At 54.6% G+C, this 19,743-nt stretch overlaps 1 protein-coding gene across 1 annotated transcript in view; it reads right to left on the reverse strand.

The window, feature by feature from the left end:
- Foxk1 (forkhead box K1) overlaps positions 1 to 19,743 on the reverse strand; it is a gene marked incomplete at its 5' end in the record, with an annotated part of 55,946 nt that overhangs the window by 8,534 nt on the left and 27,669 nt on the right. The window contains 6 exon segments of the mRNA XM_005397856.2: positions 135 to 419; positions 518 to 684; positions 1,709 to 1,902; positions 2,902 to 3,048; positions 3,574 to 3,730; positions 14,288 to 14,473. Of these exon segments, the coding sequence (XP_005397913.1) occupies positions 135 to 419; positions 518 to 684; positions 1,709 to 1,902; positions 2,902 to 3,048; positions 3,574 to 3,730; positions 14,288 to 14,473 (1,136 nt within the window).

The raw sequence follows: 19,743 nt of genomic DNA on the forward strand, positions 1-19,743 counted from the left end.
GCAAAAAAAAAGTGCACACTCGCAAGAGACATCGGCAGAGACCTGGCCTCTTCGGGCCTCCGCCTGCTGGCCCAGGTGATGGTGCACGGCAGCGACAGTGTGGCAGGCACTGGCAGTGTAACTACATTACTCACCTCTGGCTTCAGTGCCCAAGTCTAGCACGGCTGTGCCCGTGGTGTCGTGTGAGCTCCCTGTGGAGCCCTGGCTGGCGAGGATGTAGCCATTGGCTGAATTGGCAGAGGTGGTGACCACTCTGACCATGGTGACAGTAGGGGCCTGCTGCACCACGTGGATGGCGTGGCCTGAGGGCTGCTGTGAGGTCACTATGGAGGCTGGCATGTAGGCGACAGGCTTGGCCACTAGGTTGGATGGTCGGGGAGGCACGGCCATGATCACTGGCTGGGCGCTGACAGGGGACCCTGCACGGGGAGAGAGAGGACAGTGATGGGAAGGCCCTGCCCCGCTGGCACCATCCAGACTCCACCACAGCCAGGGGAAGGACAGGACCGTGCCTCACCAGGTGCGCTTTGGGAATACCGGTACTCCGGGACGGAGGCCAATTTTGAGCCTAGCTCAGGGTCATGTGGAATGGGGGAGCCCTCCCGAGACAGGCACTCTGGAGTCTGCAGGCCACTGGAGCGAGGGGACATCAGCCCAGGGTGAGTGGGTGAGGCCGGAGCACTCCTGAGAAAGGACAGAGAAAGAGAGGGCTTCCGAGGTAAGTCAATGTGTCACTGACTGAGAAGGACTTCAACTGTCACACACCACAGCGTCTACCCTGAATGTGCCCGCCCCCTGCCGCCCCCTCTCTCTGGCCCACTGAGGTCTGTCCAACTCTGAAGTTCTGGGTAGTGACAAATGCCACCTGGTCACACAGACCCAGCATTCCCAACTCCACGCAGTGGGGGTGGGGCCTCCATTAAACGTGTTGCACACATCACTGGTAGCCTCCCTGCACATGCCAGTCAGTGCATTTATCTCCTGCATGCCTCAGCTGTTTTCTACAAGAGTGGCTCAGGCCATGTCAAAAGACCACCAGCAGAAGATGGGCACTGGAAGACCAGTTCCCCTGAGCACCATGACACGGCCCAATCTGGAAATGGTGTTCAAACTTTTGGGCTGTCTTTCACGGGGCAGGTTTGACACTACCCTGAACAGAAAGCACCCCTGATGTCTCCTCCATGTGGAAGAGCTCCTGAGGATGCTCCCTTCCTGTTTCCCCTCAGCCATGCCTGGGGCTGCAAACTTGGAAGAGCCACCCACCTGTGCACAGGCAAGAGATGCCCTGACCCGCCAGGCAGGCAGGAGGCAGAGTCAGGTGCTCCTGTGACGGGTGAGACGGCCCACCCCACTCTGCCCACCAGCGGACAAGCCATGTCCCCAACACCACGCTGCCAGATTACAGCCCTGGTGGTCAGGTAGAGGCGGAGCCTCTCTTCCTCAGCCCTGAAAAGGCCCCACGCTGGGTCAGGATGGGAAGCAGCGGGCTGTCCACAGGGTCCCCTCACACGTGGGAGCAAGCTCAGTCCCACCAGGCACTTGATCTGTCACCCTTGGCTCTCGCCACATGGGGAAGCAGTCAGCGTGAGTGGACCGGCCTCACCCGCTGCTGTGCTCGCACGGGGCTGAGACCGGCTCTTGGGAACGCAGCTGAGGGCCACAGCACCAACCATGACCCTGCACGGGCCCAGCAAAGTGGGGGACTTACCGTGAGGACAGAGGCCCGAAGGGGGTGCGGAAGCAGGAGACGCCCCTCTGTCTCCGTTTTCGGAAGGCTTGTTCCACCAGTTTGGCCTCGGAGGCAGGATCTATCCGCCAGAAAGAGCCTTTACCAGGCTCCTCCTGGGACCGCGGGACTTTGATGAAGTAACGGTTTAGAGAGAGGTTGTGCCGGATGGAGTTCTGCAGGAGGCAGAGAGAGCCTTGGTCACCAACACATTGAAGCACAGCAGCTGCAGCCCGGGAGGTGACGGAGCAATAGGCTGCCCCGTGGCTGTGGGTCGACCGTACCTCTCAAGGGCTGAGGTGGTTTTTCCTATCCAAACCCCACCCAGGTAAAGCCCATCATGACTCTTTACAGAGAAGGCAAAACAGACAAGCCATGGACAGGCGTGTGTCAGCCTCAAGGAAAAGCCTGGGTCTCAGAGAGTTTAACATGTGTCTGGGATAAACCAGCCACAGGGCAACAGTGACTACAGGGAAACCACTAAATGGCAATGGACGTCAGTCTAAGACAGAGGTCTCGAGGTCCTACACAAACACAACACACACTGCTAGCTGGAGTGGTGGCGTGTGCCTGTAATCCAGCAGTCTCGGAGGCCGAGGCAGGAAGATTGCAAGCTGGAGCCCCAGCCCAGGCGATTCTGCAACTTAGCGAGACTCTGTCTCAAAATAATAAACAAAAAAGGGATGGAGATACAGCTCAAGGTGGAGTCCTTGGGTTCAACCCCTAGTACCACAAAAAATAAACAAAAATAACTCCATTTTCAAATGGACTGCAGCGTTCACATGTGTGGGTTATTTCCAAGGAAGCCCAGGATAACATACACTAGGCATAGAAACCTAACAAGCTATGGGGGAAACTGATAAGAAAGACTCATGTTAGCCTATCATGTCTTTCCACAGCAGCCTACCCTAAGCTGTAGGGTGTATTTTTTTCCCCAACTTTTACTCGATCCAAACTCATTCTGCAGAGCCCGTTTTTTCCTACCTTTAGTACATGTGAAAGTTTACCACCAAAAAAAAAAAAAGGAAGCCTCATTTTAGACTCAACAACACTGCAGCTGTGACATATTCTAGATGTATCCACACTGTCCCGGAAAGACGTGCCCTGTGTCTCTCCCTGCTGTGTCACTCCGCGAGCGGCGCAGGTGCCAGCTCTGGGGCAGAGCCCCGCCTCACCTGCCAGCCCTTGTCGGCCGTCCTGTAGTACGGGTAATGTTTGGTGATGTGCGCGTAGATGCCGCTTAGTGTTAGCTGCCTGTCCGGGGCCGAGGATATGGCCTGCACGATCAGCTGGGCATAGGAGTACGGTGGCTTCGACTCATCCTGCGCACAGACAGGGACCACAGGGTCACATGGCGGCCGCTTCCATGTCACCAGCCCACGAGGAAAACCTCCCCACAAGATCACCCAGGTCTGGACCAGCTCCATCCCAGAAACTCCCAGCTCAATGCACTTGCATTAACTCGCAGTTGTCGCTTCTGCCTCGGGGGAAGGAAAAGCTGTTTCTACTGTAGTTTAATTCTGAGGCGTCCTTCCTCCCTGACACACTGTGTCAGGTCCCAGGTATAAAGGAACAGAGGCACACACTTATGAGGAGGACGTGGCGTTCTCAGAGACTGTCAGTACAACTCGGAAACAGTCTTGGCAGGAGCAGACGGACGATGAGCAGGGCGGCAGTAGTGACCTCAAGTCATGGACAATGGCCACATTCATCATTTGGGCTGGCCACGGCTGGAAGGCTGCTGGCTGTCCTGGCCACCCAGCCACATGTGTGCCCTAAAGCACCGTGTGTGCCACCCACTGGGCCCTACTGCCCGGTCCTGTCACCACAGGTGCTGAGGTTCCGACCTTGGGGCTGTCCCCGCCGGATGTGTCTGCCTGCTGCTCCGAGGCGGCCTTCGCTGCAAACTCTGCAGCCAGCTGCAGGTCTGAGGTCACGTTCTGGACATAGCGGTAGCCAGAGGACCCGGCTCCACGTGGACTGGCTGGGCAAGAGTTGGGGACACTGCGGAGAGGAAAGGACACACGGTGAGTTCTTGACTCTAGAGGGAGGACTCTGCAGGGGGCGGTTGCGGGACCACCCTGGATGATGGGGGACTCATCACTGCCCCGCCGCACACAACAGCGATACACTGCACAATCCTCTTCAGAGGAGCGGGGACACCCAGGGCAGAGGTCCCACAGCTCGGGCACAGATCCCGGCGACGGCAACACGTTCCCTTCCAGCAGCAGCCTCTGCTGCAGGGCCAAGGCTGCCCAAACCCTGGGTCTTCAGGTGGGGGTGCTGAGGTCATCCTGCCCACCGAAGTGGGGCAGCTCTCACTGGCCCAGGCTTCCCGGTCACGCAGGGCCAGCTCCAGGCAGGAGGACCAACTAAGCATCTCCGGGAGCAGCTAAGCAGTGCACGTGCGTCCACAAGGTGGCACCCTAAGAGAAGGCTTGGGATGGAGAGTAACTCCTCCGGATTATACAGAAACATGCTGTGGACAGCACCCGGGACCTGCTAGTGCAGAACTGGACATGGTAGTGCATGCCTGCCATCCTGGCACTGTGGGAGACTGAGGCAAGAGGATCACAAGTTTGAGCCTAACCTGGGTAACTGAGTGACTCAGTGAGACCCTGTCTCAAAATACAAAAGAGCTGGGGATAATGTAGCTAGCTCAGTGTGAAAGTGCCCAGTTTAATCTCTAGTATCTCTCTCTCTCTCTCTCTCTCTCTCTCTCTCCCCCTCTCTCTCTCTCTCTCTCTCTCTCTCTCTCACACACACACACACACACACACAAAGAAAAAAAACCAAGGAAGCTGTAGCCTGTTTCCTCTCGTTAGTGAAGACAGGCTTGTTATCAAACCACATCAAAACCTGATTCTGAAAATGATTCCTATTCAAAACATTCTGAGAAAACCAAATGAACATGGCAGGTGGGTGTGGGTGTCAAGATCAAAAGTCCTCACGTGGTCGCCCTGCCCACGTGGGTCCTGCCTCATGTGTCACATGCCCCACCCAGAGCCAGTGATGGCCCAGGCCCAACCCTGGGGCAGAAGGGACAGACGTCCCTCTGCTGTGTGCCCCTGGGCCGCCCAGGGCCCTGGGAAGTGGTGGCTTCCCCGTACCTGGCTCCAGAGCTCCGGCCACCTCCGCCTCGTTGCCCTCCCCCCCACATGCCCCTCGAGTGCACTGGGTGGGACTCAGCCCCTCGCTGCCTCTGCCCTCCCTGGCACACTGCGCCCTCAGGCCTCGGACAGGACCCCAGAGGGTCCTGACCTGTCTCCCGCTCAGCAGCGGCCGCCTGCACAATGAGGGCTCGAGAAACACTTGCTGAAAGCAGCAAGCGGCACTGAGAAGCAGAACTGAATTGAAAACCCTGTGGCTGATGCCAGGAGAAACTCCAGGCAGGTCACTGCCCTCCCAGGGATGAATCAGCTCAAGCCAAGCAGAATTCTTAGCATTCTAATTTATGGGGTTTTTGTTTTTGGTTTTTTTTGGTGCTACCAGGAATTGAACCCAGGGCTCTCACACGGAACTATTCCTTCTGCTCTTTTAAATTTGGAGATAGGATCTTTCTGAGTTGCTCAGGCTGGGCTTGAACTTGTGATCCCCCTCCTGCCTCAGTCTCCTAAGTCTGTGAGATTACATGGGAGTGCACCATCATACCAGGCTTCTAATTTGAGAACATCTCTTCTCCTTTCCACCTGATTTCCAAATTTGCTGGAGACAGATAAATCTTGTATGTGCAGAAATTTTTTCCAATGTGTGTGCCCTGGCCACGCCTCCAGCTCGAGAAGCCCAGCTCAAGCTTCTGTCACGTACAGATATTCTAATCAGCAACTAGATGTGACCTCTGTGTGTGTGTGTGCACGCGCACAAAATACAAGACTTCTGAATTTCATTCTGAACCTAAAATACAACCCATGCACACAGGCGGGGAGGGGACAGAAGCTCTCACTTGTAACATCTCACACACTCAAAAATCAGGTTTTCAAACACACCCATCTGGGAACAAATTTCCCCTGGCTATGGCACAGAGGTGTTTGAGGAATGCAATGGGAAGGTGACGTGGGGCACCTCCTAGGACTGCAGCCCTGCAATGGGTCTGGGCCCTCGGATGCTGCTTGGGCTCAGAGGGGCTGCCCCGTGGCTCAGGGCCATGCTGCAGATCACAAGTCCAAGGTGTCGCCCATATACACAAACAGCCTCCCCGCAACAGACCAGGGAATGTCCGGCTGGAGTGGGAGCCGGCCAGCGAGAGTTCATCTTGAACACCTCGCACACAGGCACTGAGGCAGTGAGGGCTTCCATCCGTGTGGCCCGGCAATGGTGCAGCCTGTGAGCACTGCTGATTCGGGAGGACTGTGGGGCAGCTGTGGGAAGGCCCCTGCTGCCTGCACCCACAGGTGCTTCGTAAAAAATCACGTAAAAAATTCGTAAAAAATCAGACTGAGTAGAATGTGCCAGGTGTGGTGGTGCACCCCTGTAGTGCAGCTCTCTTGGAGGCTGAAGCAAGAAGATCCCAAGTTGGAGCCCAGCCTGGACAACTCAGACACTTCACAAGACTCTGTCTCAAAAGAAAAAGTGAAAAGGGCTAGAGATACAGCTCAGGGGAAAGGCTCTGGGTTCAGTCCCTAGTACAAAATTAAGAAAAGGCCAAGAAAAACAGATGGTAGAATGTGAGTCTGCATCCTGCAGGGAAACCCCAGGCAGAAGCACCATGCCCCACAGCACGGGTGAGTGGAAATAAGACACCAGGCTTGGCAAACTCTGGCTCTAACACAGGGAAAGGGCAGAGCAATCCTCTGGCTGCTTCTCGGTCTGGGTTTCCCGGCAGCACGACGCTCACCGCGATTTCCCGGCCCGCGGGCAGCTCCTTTCTCAGCGAACCCCCTTCAGCCATCCCTTGAGCTGCTGCAGCCAGGGCCGTGCCCGGGACGGGCCACCTGACGCCACGTCTCCACTTCAGGGGCTGTGGGACGGGAGAGGCCAGGGACTCTGGAAAACCTCAGGCATGTCCAATGAGCCACCTGAAGACCAATCCAAACGCCCCAGGCCTCGCCCGGATGGGAGCACCTGAGCTCCGGAGCAGGGGCTCCTGCCTCTGGGCCACTTGTGGAAGCTAACCCAGACCGCAGGCCCAAGGCCAGGGACACAAATGCGGCTCACTAGTCCACTGCAAAACTCTCTTACAGCTAGGTGTGGCGATCACTCCCTGTAATCCCAGCACTTTGAAGGCTGAGGCAGGAGGATACCACAAGTTGGAGGCCAGCTTGGGCTGCATAGTCAGTTCAAAGCCAGCCTGAACTACAAAGTTAGGCTTTGTCTCAAAAATACCAAACCAAACCAAAGCAAACCCAACAAAAAACCAACACCTCTCCAGGAGCCTCTGGGGAAGGTCTTTAGAAGACAGCGTGAACTCTAGGTCTCCCTAGCGCCAGGGACCATCCTACCTCTCCCTGCACAGAGCGCCATTCCCTTGTCCCATGCTCCCATGTCCGGCATCCCATCTCTACATTGTGTGAGAAACTGGGGAAGCTGCGAGAGTGTGTGAGCTCCCAGTGGCCGGCCTGTCCCCAGCCTGTCCCTGCAGTGCCCTGCTCTGGCCAGGATAGCCCCACAATGGACCCCACAGCTTGGGCCATACCTCAGGGCCCGGCTGAGACGTGCCAGGCCGCACGGGGGCCTCCCAAGGCCGGGGTGTTGACAGGCAGGGCAGCAGGAACAGAAGCGCCTCAGTCTTCCAGACAGAAACCCAGGCCGAGGAGACAAACCTGCCACAAACAGCCCTGCCACAAACAGCCAAAGGAAGCCAGCTGTGGGGCCAGGGTGGCCATCTTGGGCCCATGGCCACCACCCTCCAGATGGCCCAGGCCCCATGCTGACTGGGACCGACCCCTGTGCTTTCTCCCAGTTCCAGCCCTGCAGTCCAAGTGGAAACAGGGGGCTGCTGGGCAGGAGGGCAGTGTGGCTGAAATAATAGTAAGGGGTACATTATGTAGATGTGCCCGACACCTGCAGGTCCCAGACCCCAGAAGACACAGGCACGGCCAAAGCTCAGGGAGGTGACGCCCTACACTCGTGGACAGCCAGGGTGTCCATGGGAGGGCTGCATCCTCAGTGCCCCACGCGGCCCCACAGCACCCTCGGATCTCGCCAGAGGAAGACATTCAGGGCCTGGCCCCAGCCCCAGGCCTAGCTGTTTCATTCTTATGCCCAATGACCAGCCATGCAGTGAGCAAGGGCCAGGCAGGGACCCCACAGAGCAAAACAAGGAACAGAGGGGCACAGATAAGGCCACCACGCCAGGGAACAAAACAACGCACAGCTCAGATCCCCAGAGAGGGAGAGATGATGCATCCCTGAGGGGGTAAGAACGCTATTAAAAGCATACAAGGAGAGAAGAAAATGCTCTTTCCAATTAAAAATAAAAACAAGTAATAGAAGAAAACAAAATTCAACAGAGTGTGACGGGCGGGACAGGAGAGCCCCCATAAAGCGGGACATGGGGTGAAAGGAAGATGAGGCGGGGGAACTCGAGGACACTCAGGAAGCCACTGGTCACCCGGACACCAGAGAAGGGGTGAGGACACCGGGAAGAGCTCACGGGCAGGAAGACGATGGAACCTCCAGGCCCATCACGGTAGCACTGCCACACACCAGGGACATCAGGTACCCCTTAGAGTGCTGGGGAGAAAGTGTCAGGAATCAGAAAGTGTCCAACTTCTTAACAGCAACTTTTGAAGCCAGAAAAAGACTTAAAATTTTTAAAGGGGGTGTGGGGTGGGGAAGTGTCCAACCTAGGTCTATCTAGAAAAACTATCCATTCAGTGGGAATGAGAATGTGACAATAATTTTCGGGCATGCAAGATTTTTGGGGGGTTACCTCTCCAGTACCCTTTCCTGGGAAGTGCATGAAGCATGCGCCCAATTAAACAAAGGAGCAAACCAGGACAGAGGAAGCCACCAGAGTTAGGATGGACACCCTGAGCCTCCCGGGAATTCCCAGATGGCAGGGAGGACGAGCCCGTGGTCCGAGGAGCACAGACGGCAGGCTGCAGAGACAGGACAGCCTCTCGATGAGACGCATGCCCGCCCAGCTGGAGCAGGATGGGCTGCAGCAGGCACAGACAGCCAACCCAACAGAAAGAGGAATCGGGGAGTCCCGGGAAGGAAGAAAACAGGCCAAAGTACAAGGAAGGAAATGGCTGGGCATGACCATTACCACGAGGTTACAATAAAGAAAATGCTGATACTGACTGAATCAAAATGATGTAATTTTACAGGAATGACGGGCGGGGAGGAAACACTAAATCCTTAACTTCCAACAGGAAATCCAAGTATCATATATAAACCCAAGACACTGAGGCACCGTTGCATACGACTGTGCCTCAGAAATATTCGGGCAAAGGCCAGAAGACAAAGCCAGAGGTGAGATAGGGATTATCTCTGTGCAGTGTTCCTTGGAGGATTTTCACTGAAATAGCTGAATTCTACAATACATACACAGCACTTCTACAAAGAAAGGAACAGGGAAAGAACAGCTTCAGAGGCAACTTTTTAAGATCTTGTCCAAGAATGTCTGTGCTCCCTTGAGAAAACTTTAACGTTATAAAATCCCAGGAACCTACTTTAAAAGCTGGACAAGCCTCAGAAACGCATAATGTCCTAGAAAAGGACACTGGTGAGCTGGTTGGCACGTGACGCTGAAGGCCCGTGTGGATGCTTGGGCTGGGGTGTGGCCCCACAATCCTGCAGACTCCGGGGCAGGAGCTGCTCTGGAGCCTCTGCAGCCCCTGTCAGCTCCCTGCCCCGCAGGGGCCAACCCAGGCTGGGCTGCTGTGGTATACACGAGCCCACAAGGAAGCACACAGATTGGGTGACACCACGCAGATTCGGCTGAGCAAACAGGAGCCTTTGGGCTCCTGACACAGTCGCAGGAGAACTGGGGATGACCCTGCCATGTTGCACATGATACCCTCAACATTTTAGAGCCCCAATACCATGGAACAGATTTAGGCAGCAGGGAAAAATAAAAGGAACATAAAGGGTCCCCACCTTTCGGCGTCGGGGTGATGGTGGACTTTTATCTTCCAGAGTTGAGACAAAGTCTTGCCAAGTTGCTAAATTCCTCAGGCCAGGCTTGAACTTGAGATCCTCCTGCCTCAGCTTCCTCAAGTACTAGGCATACAGGTATGTACCACTATTTCTGGCTTGCTTCCCCAAGTTTTCAGAAGAGAAGGTGGACAAGGTGAGCCAGAACTGACAAGGCCAGCAGGTGTGGGTGGAAACACAAAGCTGGAATGTCAGTGATCCTCATCCCACAACGTCCAAGGCTCCTAGACTGGCAAGATCTGACCTGCTCCCCCTGCTAGGGTGACTGAACTTGTGCACATACTTGTCTTGCAGTCATGCTAAGAACGTGGACAAGCCACCCTGGGGAAAGCACCAAAGTTTGCATGAAAATTGAGCACAGGAGTCCCCTTACCCTTGGGGATCAGATCTGAGCTCGTCAGTGGATGCCTAACCCTCAGTACTGACCCTACAGCCACTGCTTTTTTCCTACACAAACCTAAGATGCAGTTGCACCCTTTTACTCAGAGGCAGTGCTTTGCTGCTTGTCTTGGCACCCAAATCTCTAGCACTGAAATCTGGTGCTCTGGGGCCACTGTTAAGTGAAATGAGAGCCACCGGAAACGCTAGCACTGCGCACAGCTACAGATCTGATAACCCAGCGGCTACTGAGTGACGAGGGCTGGGGAGGGCAGAGCACGTGGTGAGGAGCTGAAGGACAAAGGGATGTTTCCTGCCCTGCGCTGGAGTGAGATTTCATCACACTATTCTGAATGGAGTACAGTTTAAAGCTGAGAACTGTTCACTGCTGGAATTTTCCACTGAACGTTTACGGAGTCCGCTTGATTGCTGGCCACGGAAATCATGCAAAGTGAAACCAAAGAAGGAGAGGGGACCACAGAACTTCTAACATGGACCCAGGAACCTCTGAACTCAGAAGATGCCCAGCAACACAAAGCTCTAAGAGCTGAGTCAGGGCTGAGTCATCTAGCAAAATACAGCGGGGCTGTGCTTAAGGGTCGTGGTTAAAAGGGGTCTTAGACTCCACTCTCTGTATTTTACATAATGTACTGCTAACTTCTGCCAAATTTCACAAGCTACTTTCATTCATTTCTGATCTCCATGCTGGAAAAATTAGGCAAGACTCCCCCACACGCCCTGTCCTGCGGTGCCTCTTCTGTGTGACGCCAGTGGTTTTTGAAAACTCCAGCTCTGAAGAGCACAGATTAGACCGGTGGCTGTTTTTGTCAGACCTAGAAAATGATTAACTGATTCACTCTTTCCTAAGACACTTCTTTACACGAAGAAAGGTCACAGTGCTGGTGAAGGCCGAAGCATGTATTTCAAAGAGAGCTCATTCATTTGGTGGGTGGAGTACTCAGAGCAAGGCAAAAACCGGAAAACACACACACACACACACACACACACACACACACACACACACACACAGGCGGAACACCTCAGCCTGGGAACCAGCGGCTGCCCAGCCAGCACAGTGAAACCAGGGTGGGGGGAGGGGACACAGTGCTGGGCTGCAGCTCCTGGAAAGGTTCCAGCAGGTGACAGCCAATGCTGGGACCAGCTGCGGAGCTGCCACTCTAGGGAGGAGCCTACCAGGACCTCCCCCAGCCTCGGGATGCGGCGGCCAATGGGGACAGGCGAGGCGAAGGCACACCAAATTAGGCAAGTGGCAGAGCTGGCCCAGCGCCCTCCCAACAGCCGCCCCTCCACTGGGAGAGGAAGGGCAGGGCAGGGCATGTTTGTAAACATGTCGGCCCCACCCTGCAAAGATACTCAAACTGAAAAGTGCCTTGGCCAGCAAAACCTCAAGGGCTGTGAGGTTTCTAAGCACTCAATTGAATTCCCAGGCCTAAGATAAACGGATGTCAACAGATGGCCTTGGCTGTAACACCGCATGAAAGGCCCAGACCCGAGAGAGTACCAGGTCGAAGCCACTGCTTTCACCAGGTGACCAGGAACCCAGTCCCCACGTGGGGCAGCCTCAAAAAGAAGGACCGGGCAGTGAGCACCATGAGGGGGCACAGGGACCAGCCCCCAGCTCCTGCAGGAAAAGCAGCACCCTGGACTCTGGGGTCACTAAGCAGGACTTCGGGCGTCTGCAACCCAGATGAAGCACCCTTCACCCCACAGCTCAGCTCCAACACCTTCTCCACCAGCGGCTGTTCTCCTCTGGGCTGTGGCTGGGAAACATTCCTATTTCCCAAAGGCCCAAACACTTCCCTTTCTGAACCCGCTTCTCCTGGGCTGTCTGGATCACCGGTAGGGTGGAGGTGGAGGTGGAGGCCCAGCCCAGAACCCAGCCCCTCAGCGGCGCCTGGCTCGGCTCCTACTGGGCAGGGAAGGGCTTTGCTGCCCGGGGCACTGAAGAAACGGGCGGCGGCCAGCCCAGCTCCTGGCATCTCGAGACATGGCCTGGCTTTCATTCCAGCGGCTGCTTCAGGGAACACTGCATGAAGCCTTACGGACATGTGAGGCTTTTCGGCTTTACTGAGATATACGTCACCCACAACACGTTCACCCACGGTGTGTACAACTCAGTGGTGTTCACTGTATTTGCTAGGTGGTGTGACCGCCACCGCTGTCCGACTCCAGAACATCCTCACAAGCCCACCCTGTACACGCGAATGGCCACCACCTTCCTCCTCCCGTCCCTGGCTCGAACCTGCCTCCCGTCTGGCCAGGCTGCCGAAAGGGCCACACACTGCATGGCCTCCACGTTGGCTCCTCTAACGGGAACTGCATTTTCCTGGCCCATCCACCTGGACCGGCGTTGAGTCGCTCGCATCTTCCTGTGTCCTGTGGATGGGCCACACTTCCACCCCTCGTCAACCGACACACGTCCGCAGTATCTCTGCTGCGGGGATATTATAAATAGTGCTACCACGAACATGCAGGCTGAGTCTGCACAGACAGAGGACGGTGATCTGCCTTCCCCTTCTGGGTTAAACTATCATCCACAGTGGCTGCCTCCTTGTATCACACGTCATTTTTTAGCTGTGTGTGAACAACACATGCAGAAGTGAACGTAGGGGCATCGCCAGGTACTGCCACACTGAGCTGGGGTGGGCGGGAGCTGCTGGGATCACCCCCACACCAGATGTCTGGAAGACACCCCATCACACACAGAGCTTGGATTTAGGTCAGGGCTACTCCAGGGATCTGAAATGAGGTTTAGAGAACCAGACTCTCATAAAGCTGTGAAGACTAAGAAATAATGCAGGGGTTGGGTAGGATGGCACACGCCAGTAACCCTAGCACACTAGAAGGCTGAGGCAGGAGGAACTCAAGTTTCAGCCCAGCCTGGCAACTTAGTGAGACCCTGTCTCAAAATAATAAAGGACTAGGGATGTAGTTCAGTGCAAAGGACCTGGGTTTAATTCCCAGTGAAGAGGGAGGGAGGGAGAGAGAGGAAGGGAGCAAAGGAAGGAGGAAAAGAGGAAGCAAGGAAAGGAGGGAGGGAGGGAAGAAAGAAGAAAAATAGTCACTAACATAGCGGCAGCGTTGTGCAGAGGGCCAGCACGGATCAGATGCTCCACAAATTATTCATCCCCTGATCATCACAGGGAACTATGAGGTTAGTGGCGGCTTTGTAGACAGGTAAGATGACCTATAAGACTGCCTTGCCTGGCCACAAAAGATAGCACCAACCACCCATGGCCAGGGCCACACTCAGCCCCGGACCTGAGCCCTGGCTGGGCTGTCTCTCAGGTTGCTCCTGACCTTTCAACCTCTTGGAGTCTCTGGCGAGAGGAAGCCGGCTCCTCACGGCTCAAACACAGTCGCTCCTATGCACACACAGGTGCACACAGGTGTACACAGGTCCACACAGGAAAACCAAAAGAAACTATGACCTTGCACACAGCCAAACTGGGTACAGGAGCCATCCTTGTAGCAATACACAAAGGTGAACCAAGACATGAGTCCATGCGCAGAGCTTGGGAGGCGTCACCTGCGGGGACTATAGAGTGTGCTACCCACAGGAGGGGACTCAACTATGGGGCTGGAGGATGGCACCACCCTGCCTCGGCAGCAGCGCAGTTCTCGGGGCCACCTGCATGGACACACATGGGCGCACACATGACAGAAAAGCCCATTTCATTTAAAAGTGGCTGTGATGATCAAGAGTGGTGGCACACATCTATAATTCTTCTGGGAGGCTGAGGCAGGAAAATCATAAGCTTGAGCCAGCGTGGGCAACTCAGCAGCTTAAATATACCTTATCTCAAAGTTTTAAAAAGGGGTTGGGGATGTACCCTAGTGCAAAGCCCAGGGTTCAATCCCTAGCTTCTCAAAAATAAAGAATATCTCAAATATTACTTTAAAATGTTTTTAAGGTGTGTGTGTGCATGTGTGATTCCTGCGCTTGTGTTAATAGGCTCTGAATCTGAAACTTCAGCCTGGCCAGGTGGGGAAGCGGGTGATAAATGTTCATGTACAGAGGATGCACCCACGAGGGCTCCGGCTCGGCAGGCAGCCACTTACCTGATGGTGCCAGTCGGGGAGGGGATGGGGCTGACCAGGCTCCGGAGATCCGGCTCCGGAATGTGGATCTTTAGCGGGGAGATCTGGGGGTAGAGCGGCCGGAGGGGAGACGCTGGAGCCTCTTCTTTATGGTACAGGGATGTGAACTGGATCTTGATGGCCGTGCTGGGGAACCGGAAGGTACACCTGCAGAGGGACGAGAGAGAGTCAGGCATGGGGAAGCGGGGGAAGGACATGGGGTTCCAAGAGGGGCAGCTCCCAGTCACCAAGGGCTGGAGGGACAAAACCCTGAGCTCACTGTGGCTCATGCAGGGGCTGGGCTGGACCCATTCCGTGCCTCTTCTAGCACGCTTCCCACACAGCTTTGCCGCACCCAGACAGCAGCTGTGCTGACTGCAAGGGACAGAAGAGGTATAAATACCCCAGGCGCAATGTGGTCCGTCTTCCTCACAGCTCCCTGACAGGCATGGCTACTTGCTGTCCACAAAGCAGCTGCAGTGACACCATGGCCAAGTCCATTGCTGCACACAAAAACTAAACAAATGGGCATAGTATTTATGCAGAGATGCTGAAGACAGAGTCACTCCCACTACCTGGACAGTGAAAGCAAATGCTACGTGACGAAGTTAGTGATGCCACCTGAAAACGCCTGTAGGAAGGAGTCCTAGAGAGCAGAATCACGAACCCAGAGCTTAACACTGGCTTCCCACTTAACTCTGGGCTTTGGGACCTTAAGCCCACTTTTCCCACTGGACCTGGCCATATGCAAGGAGACCCAACCCTGCAGCTGCAGAGGCGTCTGACACAAGGCGGCGTGGGGTGCTCAGAGGACGGCAAATACTGTCCAAGGCTCCATCTCTGAGACAAGCCTACCCTGCACATCACCTCATTTCCGCACAGGAAAATCACAAATCAACAACTGGCTAACTGCATGCCAGGAAAAGAACAAGACAAAAACGAAACAAATGAAATCAGGCTGCCCACGTAAGAGTACGGCCATCCCGGCTGCCTGCGAAGACTGCTTGAGTGAAAGGGGCGCATAAGTCCAGTGACGACATGTGACACACTTCAGGGTCTTGAGAAAGTCCTGCACTTGAGGCACGTCCGGCTTTTGCAGCAAAGCTGCTGGGACCTGCGGACAGCTTCGTCTGCTCCGAGCTGCATCCCAGTCCATAGCAATGTGGTCGCAGATCTCCTCAAGCCTTGCATGTACTCGAGGTGAGCAGAATGCCCCATTTACTCCAAGAGTCTCCTGCTCTTACAAGTCAGGTTTTTAAAAAATAAAACTTAAGTCAAAGCTGGGACATGTGATACATGGCTGTGACCTGGTATGAACTGGTGTGGACTGGTGATGCACTCTGTTTTCTTTTTCTTTCTTTCTTTTTTTTTTTTTTTTTTTTTTTTTTTTTTTTTTTTTTTTGTCTTTTTGAGACAAGGTCTTGCTATGCAGTTCAGGCTGACCTTGAGCTTACTTTGTAGCCCAGGCTGGTCTCGAACTTGCAACGATCCTCCTGCCTCAGCCTCCCAAGTGCTGGGATTATAGTTGTGCACCACCACACCCAGCTTGGTAATGCATTCTGGGAGGCTGGGGCAGGAGGGTCAAAGGTTTGATCCCAGCTTGGGCTATTTAGTGACTTATTGAGACCAAGTCTCAATATACGGGGCTGGATATCCCAGCAGGTGACTGACCCAGCTGGAGATTATGGTCTCCTACACACAACTGGAGCAGAGCCCAAAGCTCTTCTACCCATTTCCCATTTAGAGAAAAAAAAAAATGCAGCTCACTTAAGTTCACATAAACACACTCTTCAAGGCTCAAGCAAATCTGACTGGCTTTCTTTTTTTTTTCCGGTACCAGGAATCGAACTCTCAACCTTGCGCTTGCCAGGCAGGTACTGTGCCGCTGAGCTAAATCCCCAGGCCTACTGACTGGCTTTCAATGTGCAAATGAAGTATAAAAACTCTTCTTGGAGTTGTTTCTAAACAAAACTGTCTCTGTTTCTAATAATGATACTAAAATAGTAATAAAGTGATACAAAGTGATACTAAAATAATAAAAGTGGCAAGCTTTGGTGGTGGGGGGAGGTTAGGACTCATTTGCAGGTGTCCTGGGGCAAACCAGAAATAGGTTAAGGGAGCCTTCAAGCTCTGCGGCTAAGCCCAATCTAAAGGGGCACTCTGGTTCTCCTTGGTCTCCCTGCACCTGATAGAAGTTTCTTCCCCTGGTATTCTGGTGCTAAAGGCCCAACACTGGTGGTCCTAAGATGCTGTCTGCAGCCCTTGGCTGTCATCCTGGATGCCTGTCAGCTTTTGCAAGTCACAGAGCCACATCCACCCACACTGGTGTCCGAGAAGGGGCTGGGTGTCCCCAAGCTGCAGAAGACGGGAAGTGCTCTGGATCAGGAGCATGGCTGCACATCTGAGCTGGGGAGCCAAGCTGGGCAGGTGAGGATCACTTGTGAGTGGTGGGACTGAAGGAAAAGAGGCCAGTGTGTGCCACGCTCGCTGTGAGAACACTATCGGACAGGACAGTAGAGCCAGCAACACGGAGACGGTTTCTAAGTGCTCTGCCTTGGCGTCTGTTCCTCCCACTCCATCACATGGTCAGGGTTCTGGCGCTGTGCAGGGAAGGCCTGTGTTCACACAAGGCCCCGACACAACAGCCCCATCCCGGCCAGCTGGAAAGAGGATGTGGCTTCTGGCCCACGTCCAAGGTGACAGGTGGACTGGTTCTAAGAACAGGGTCTGGGCACGAAGACGAACAGGGCTGCGGGCCCCAGGGGCCCCACCCTGGGCCATCCAATCTCCAGGCCTGAGTCTTCCTAGGGTGATGTGGGGAGTGCTGTAGCCGTGGGGACCACTACAGGAGAGTGGACAGGACCCCATCCCAGCCTCTGGTCTCCTCACCATCAGATGGGAGGCTTGGAGATCATCTCCAGGGAGGTTTCTAGGTCAAAACCCAAGACTCTAGGTGATATGCGCGGGTGGAGTGAGCATTCAGAAAAACAACACAATGTTTTCTAAGACAAAGACGTGGGCACCTGTGGGTGGTGTGACCAGGGCAGCCTCCCGTACCGGAGTTTCCCAGTGGGGGTTAACAGTAAGCATCTTCGTGATCTTGGTCATTAACAGCTATTTTAAAATCAGCTCCTCATAAAAAATAAAACAACAACAACAAAAAAGAAATGCACTCCTAACTATTCTTCCAAATCCCTCCTGGGATAGGTCCCGCCAAAAGGAGTGGGAGGAGGAGCTAGCGCACAGGACACCCAGGCCCACCCAGTGTGCACCTGGGGTCCACCACTCACACCTGTCCTTGTAATGTTTTCATTGGCGTAAGGTCCTGGTTGGAGAAAGTTTTCTTTTTAATACCAGGATTGAACCCTGGGTCTTTGTAATGAACTACATCCCCACGTCTTTTTTAGTTTTTAAATTTTGAGACAGGGTCTCTTTAAACCACCCAGTTACTCAGGCTCGGCTCAAACTTGGAACTTCCTGCCTCAGTCTCCAAGACTGCTGGGACTACAGGGATGTGTCACTGTGCCCAGCTATCCCGGCTGCTGCATGGCTTCTGACCTCAGGGAAGCATCAACCTGGCCCAGGGCTGCGTAGGGCCCAACTCCTGCGGCCACAGGCCAGACAAGAGGGGACGGACCTGTGAGACGGCCAGCACACAGCCTGCAGTCAGAGCACCTGCAGGGCCCCACGTGTAGCTGGGCGGCTTTGCCGGGGAGCCTCTTCCCCAGTGGCCTCAAGTGGGGCATGGGAATATTTAGGTGCCAGAGGCTCTGCCATTGTGGGGTATTATGGAAAAACAGGACTCCAGGAAACGGCTATGCGTGACGCTTTTACATATAAAATCCCGAAACAAAGAATTATGACAATCTTAGATGGTTTTTAACCCAATGTATCTTCTATTAAATAAATATTTAATACGTCCTGCCAGAACACCCCTCAGATGAGCCAAGGTGCCTACTGGCTGTGGGCACCCGTCACAGGGCTGAGGAGCAGCACAGCACGGCCACAGACACCAGTCACATCTGGAGGGTGCTCACTGAGGGTCACTGAGAGGCGCCCAGGGGGTGGAGAGCCAGGGCCACCCGAAGGTGACACTGACACACCTGAGGACCGTTCCTGGCCGGGCAGCCAGATGCGCAAGACCAAGACACCAACAAAACGAAGTCAGCCCCTGCTGAAGAACAGGACAGTCCTACTGCAGAGCGGGGACAGACTCAGGATCACAGAAGCAGGTGCCCCTGGACGCCATTCTGCCGCCCTCTTGGGATGAATTCCGGTGAGCACGTGCTGCTGAGTCCAGCTACATGGTGCGAGGGACACTCCAACAGCTTTACCCAGGGGGCCTGTGCTAACTTCGGAGGGCTCACTCAGAGGCCAGGGGACCCAGGCGGCTGGGACTGGGCAGATTCTGCACTTGGAGCTGGTTCTGGGGCATGCGCAGGACCTCTGAGACCTGTAACAGATCCATGGCCAGGTGCCAACAGGCATACCTGGCTGCCCACCCGCCCTGGGAGAAAGCCCGGCCTGCCTCTTGCGGGAAGGGACCCTCCCCAACTCAGCACGAGGTTGGGAGGAAGGAAGACCCTTGTGGGGACCTGGACCAGGACTCAGGGCACCCTAACAGCAGTGGAAACATGGCGAGGTAGAGGGGAGAGGCTGCCCCTTGCAGGGACAGTCTTGTCCTTTCATGGAGATTTACCAGATTTAAAATAAACCGGAGGGCGGTGGGGGATGACCAGGTAAACAGAGCCCCCAAGCTTTACAGTTTGGAAAACAAAAACAAAAACAAAAACAAGGGATCAGGGATTTAGCTCAGCAGTGCAGCCCCTGCCTGGCAAGTGCAAGGTCCTGAGTTCGATTCCCAGTACCCGCCCCCTTAAAAGAGAAACAAAAACAAAAACTTTCGCCCTCTGGAACCTCCAATGAGCAACTATCCTGATTCCGGGTTAGCACTGTGTGTAGTGGATTCAATCCACCGGAGAACTGGACCGCATGCCGCAGGCAAGGATGAGACTCAGTGCCTTCCCAGGCGCCCAGTGGTGGCACCTGGAGTCCCAGGAACAGAGCGATGACACTACTCGGCAGCCTGCCCGGGGGGCACCGCTGTGGTGAGGGAGAAAGGTGGGGCCTCAGGCACCACTAGCACTCAGCCCTCAGCACCAAGGTAGAAGCACTGCGCTGCAGAATGATGTGCAAAGTCGTCTGTCGCCTAAATTTCATTAACACGAAATCAGTACTAGGATAAGTTTAAAAATTCTGGAGGGACTGTCAGAAATAATCATTAAGCTGGGCATGGTGGTGCACGCCTGTAATACCAGTACACGGGAGGCTGAGGCAGGAGGATCGTTGCAAGTTCGAGACCAGCCTGGGCTACAAAGTGAGCTCAAGACCAGCCTGAACTGCATAGCGAGACCTTGTCTCAAATAGAAGAAAAAAAA

The sequence above is a fragment of the Chinchilla lanigera genome, unplaced genomic scaffold (genome assembly GCF_000276665.1).
Source record: "Chinchilla lanigera isolate Chin_1 unplaced genomic scaffold, ChiLan1.0 scaffold00059, whole genome shotgun sequence".
In the NCBI taxonomy this organism is placed as follows: domain Eukaryota; kingdom Metazoa; phylum Chordata; class Mammalia; order Rodentia; family Chinchillidae; genus Chinchilla; species Chinchilla lanigera.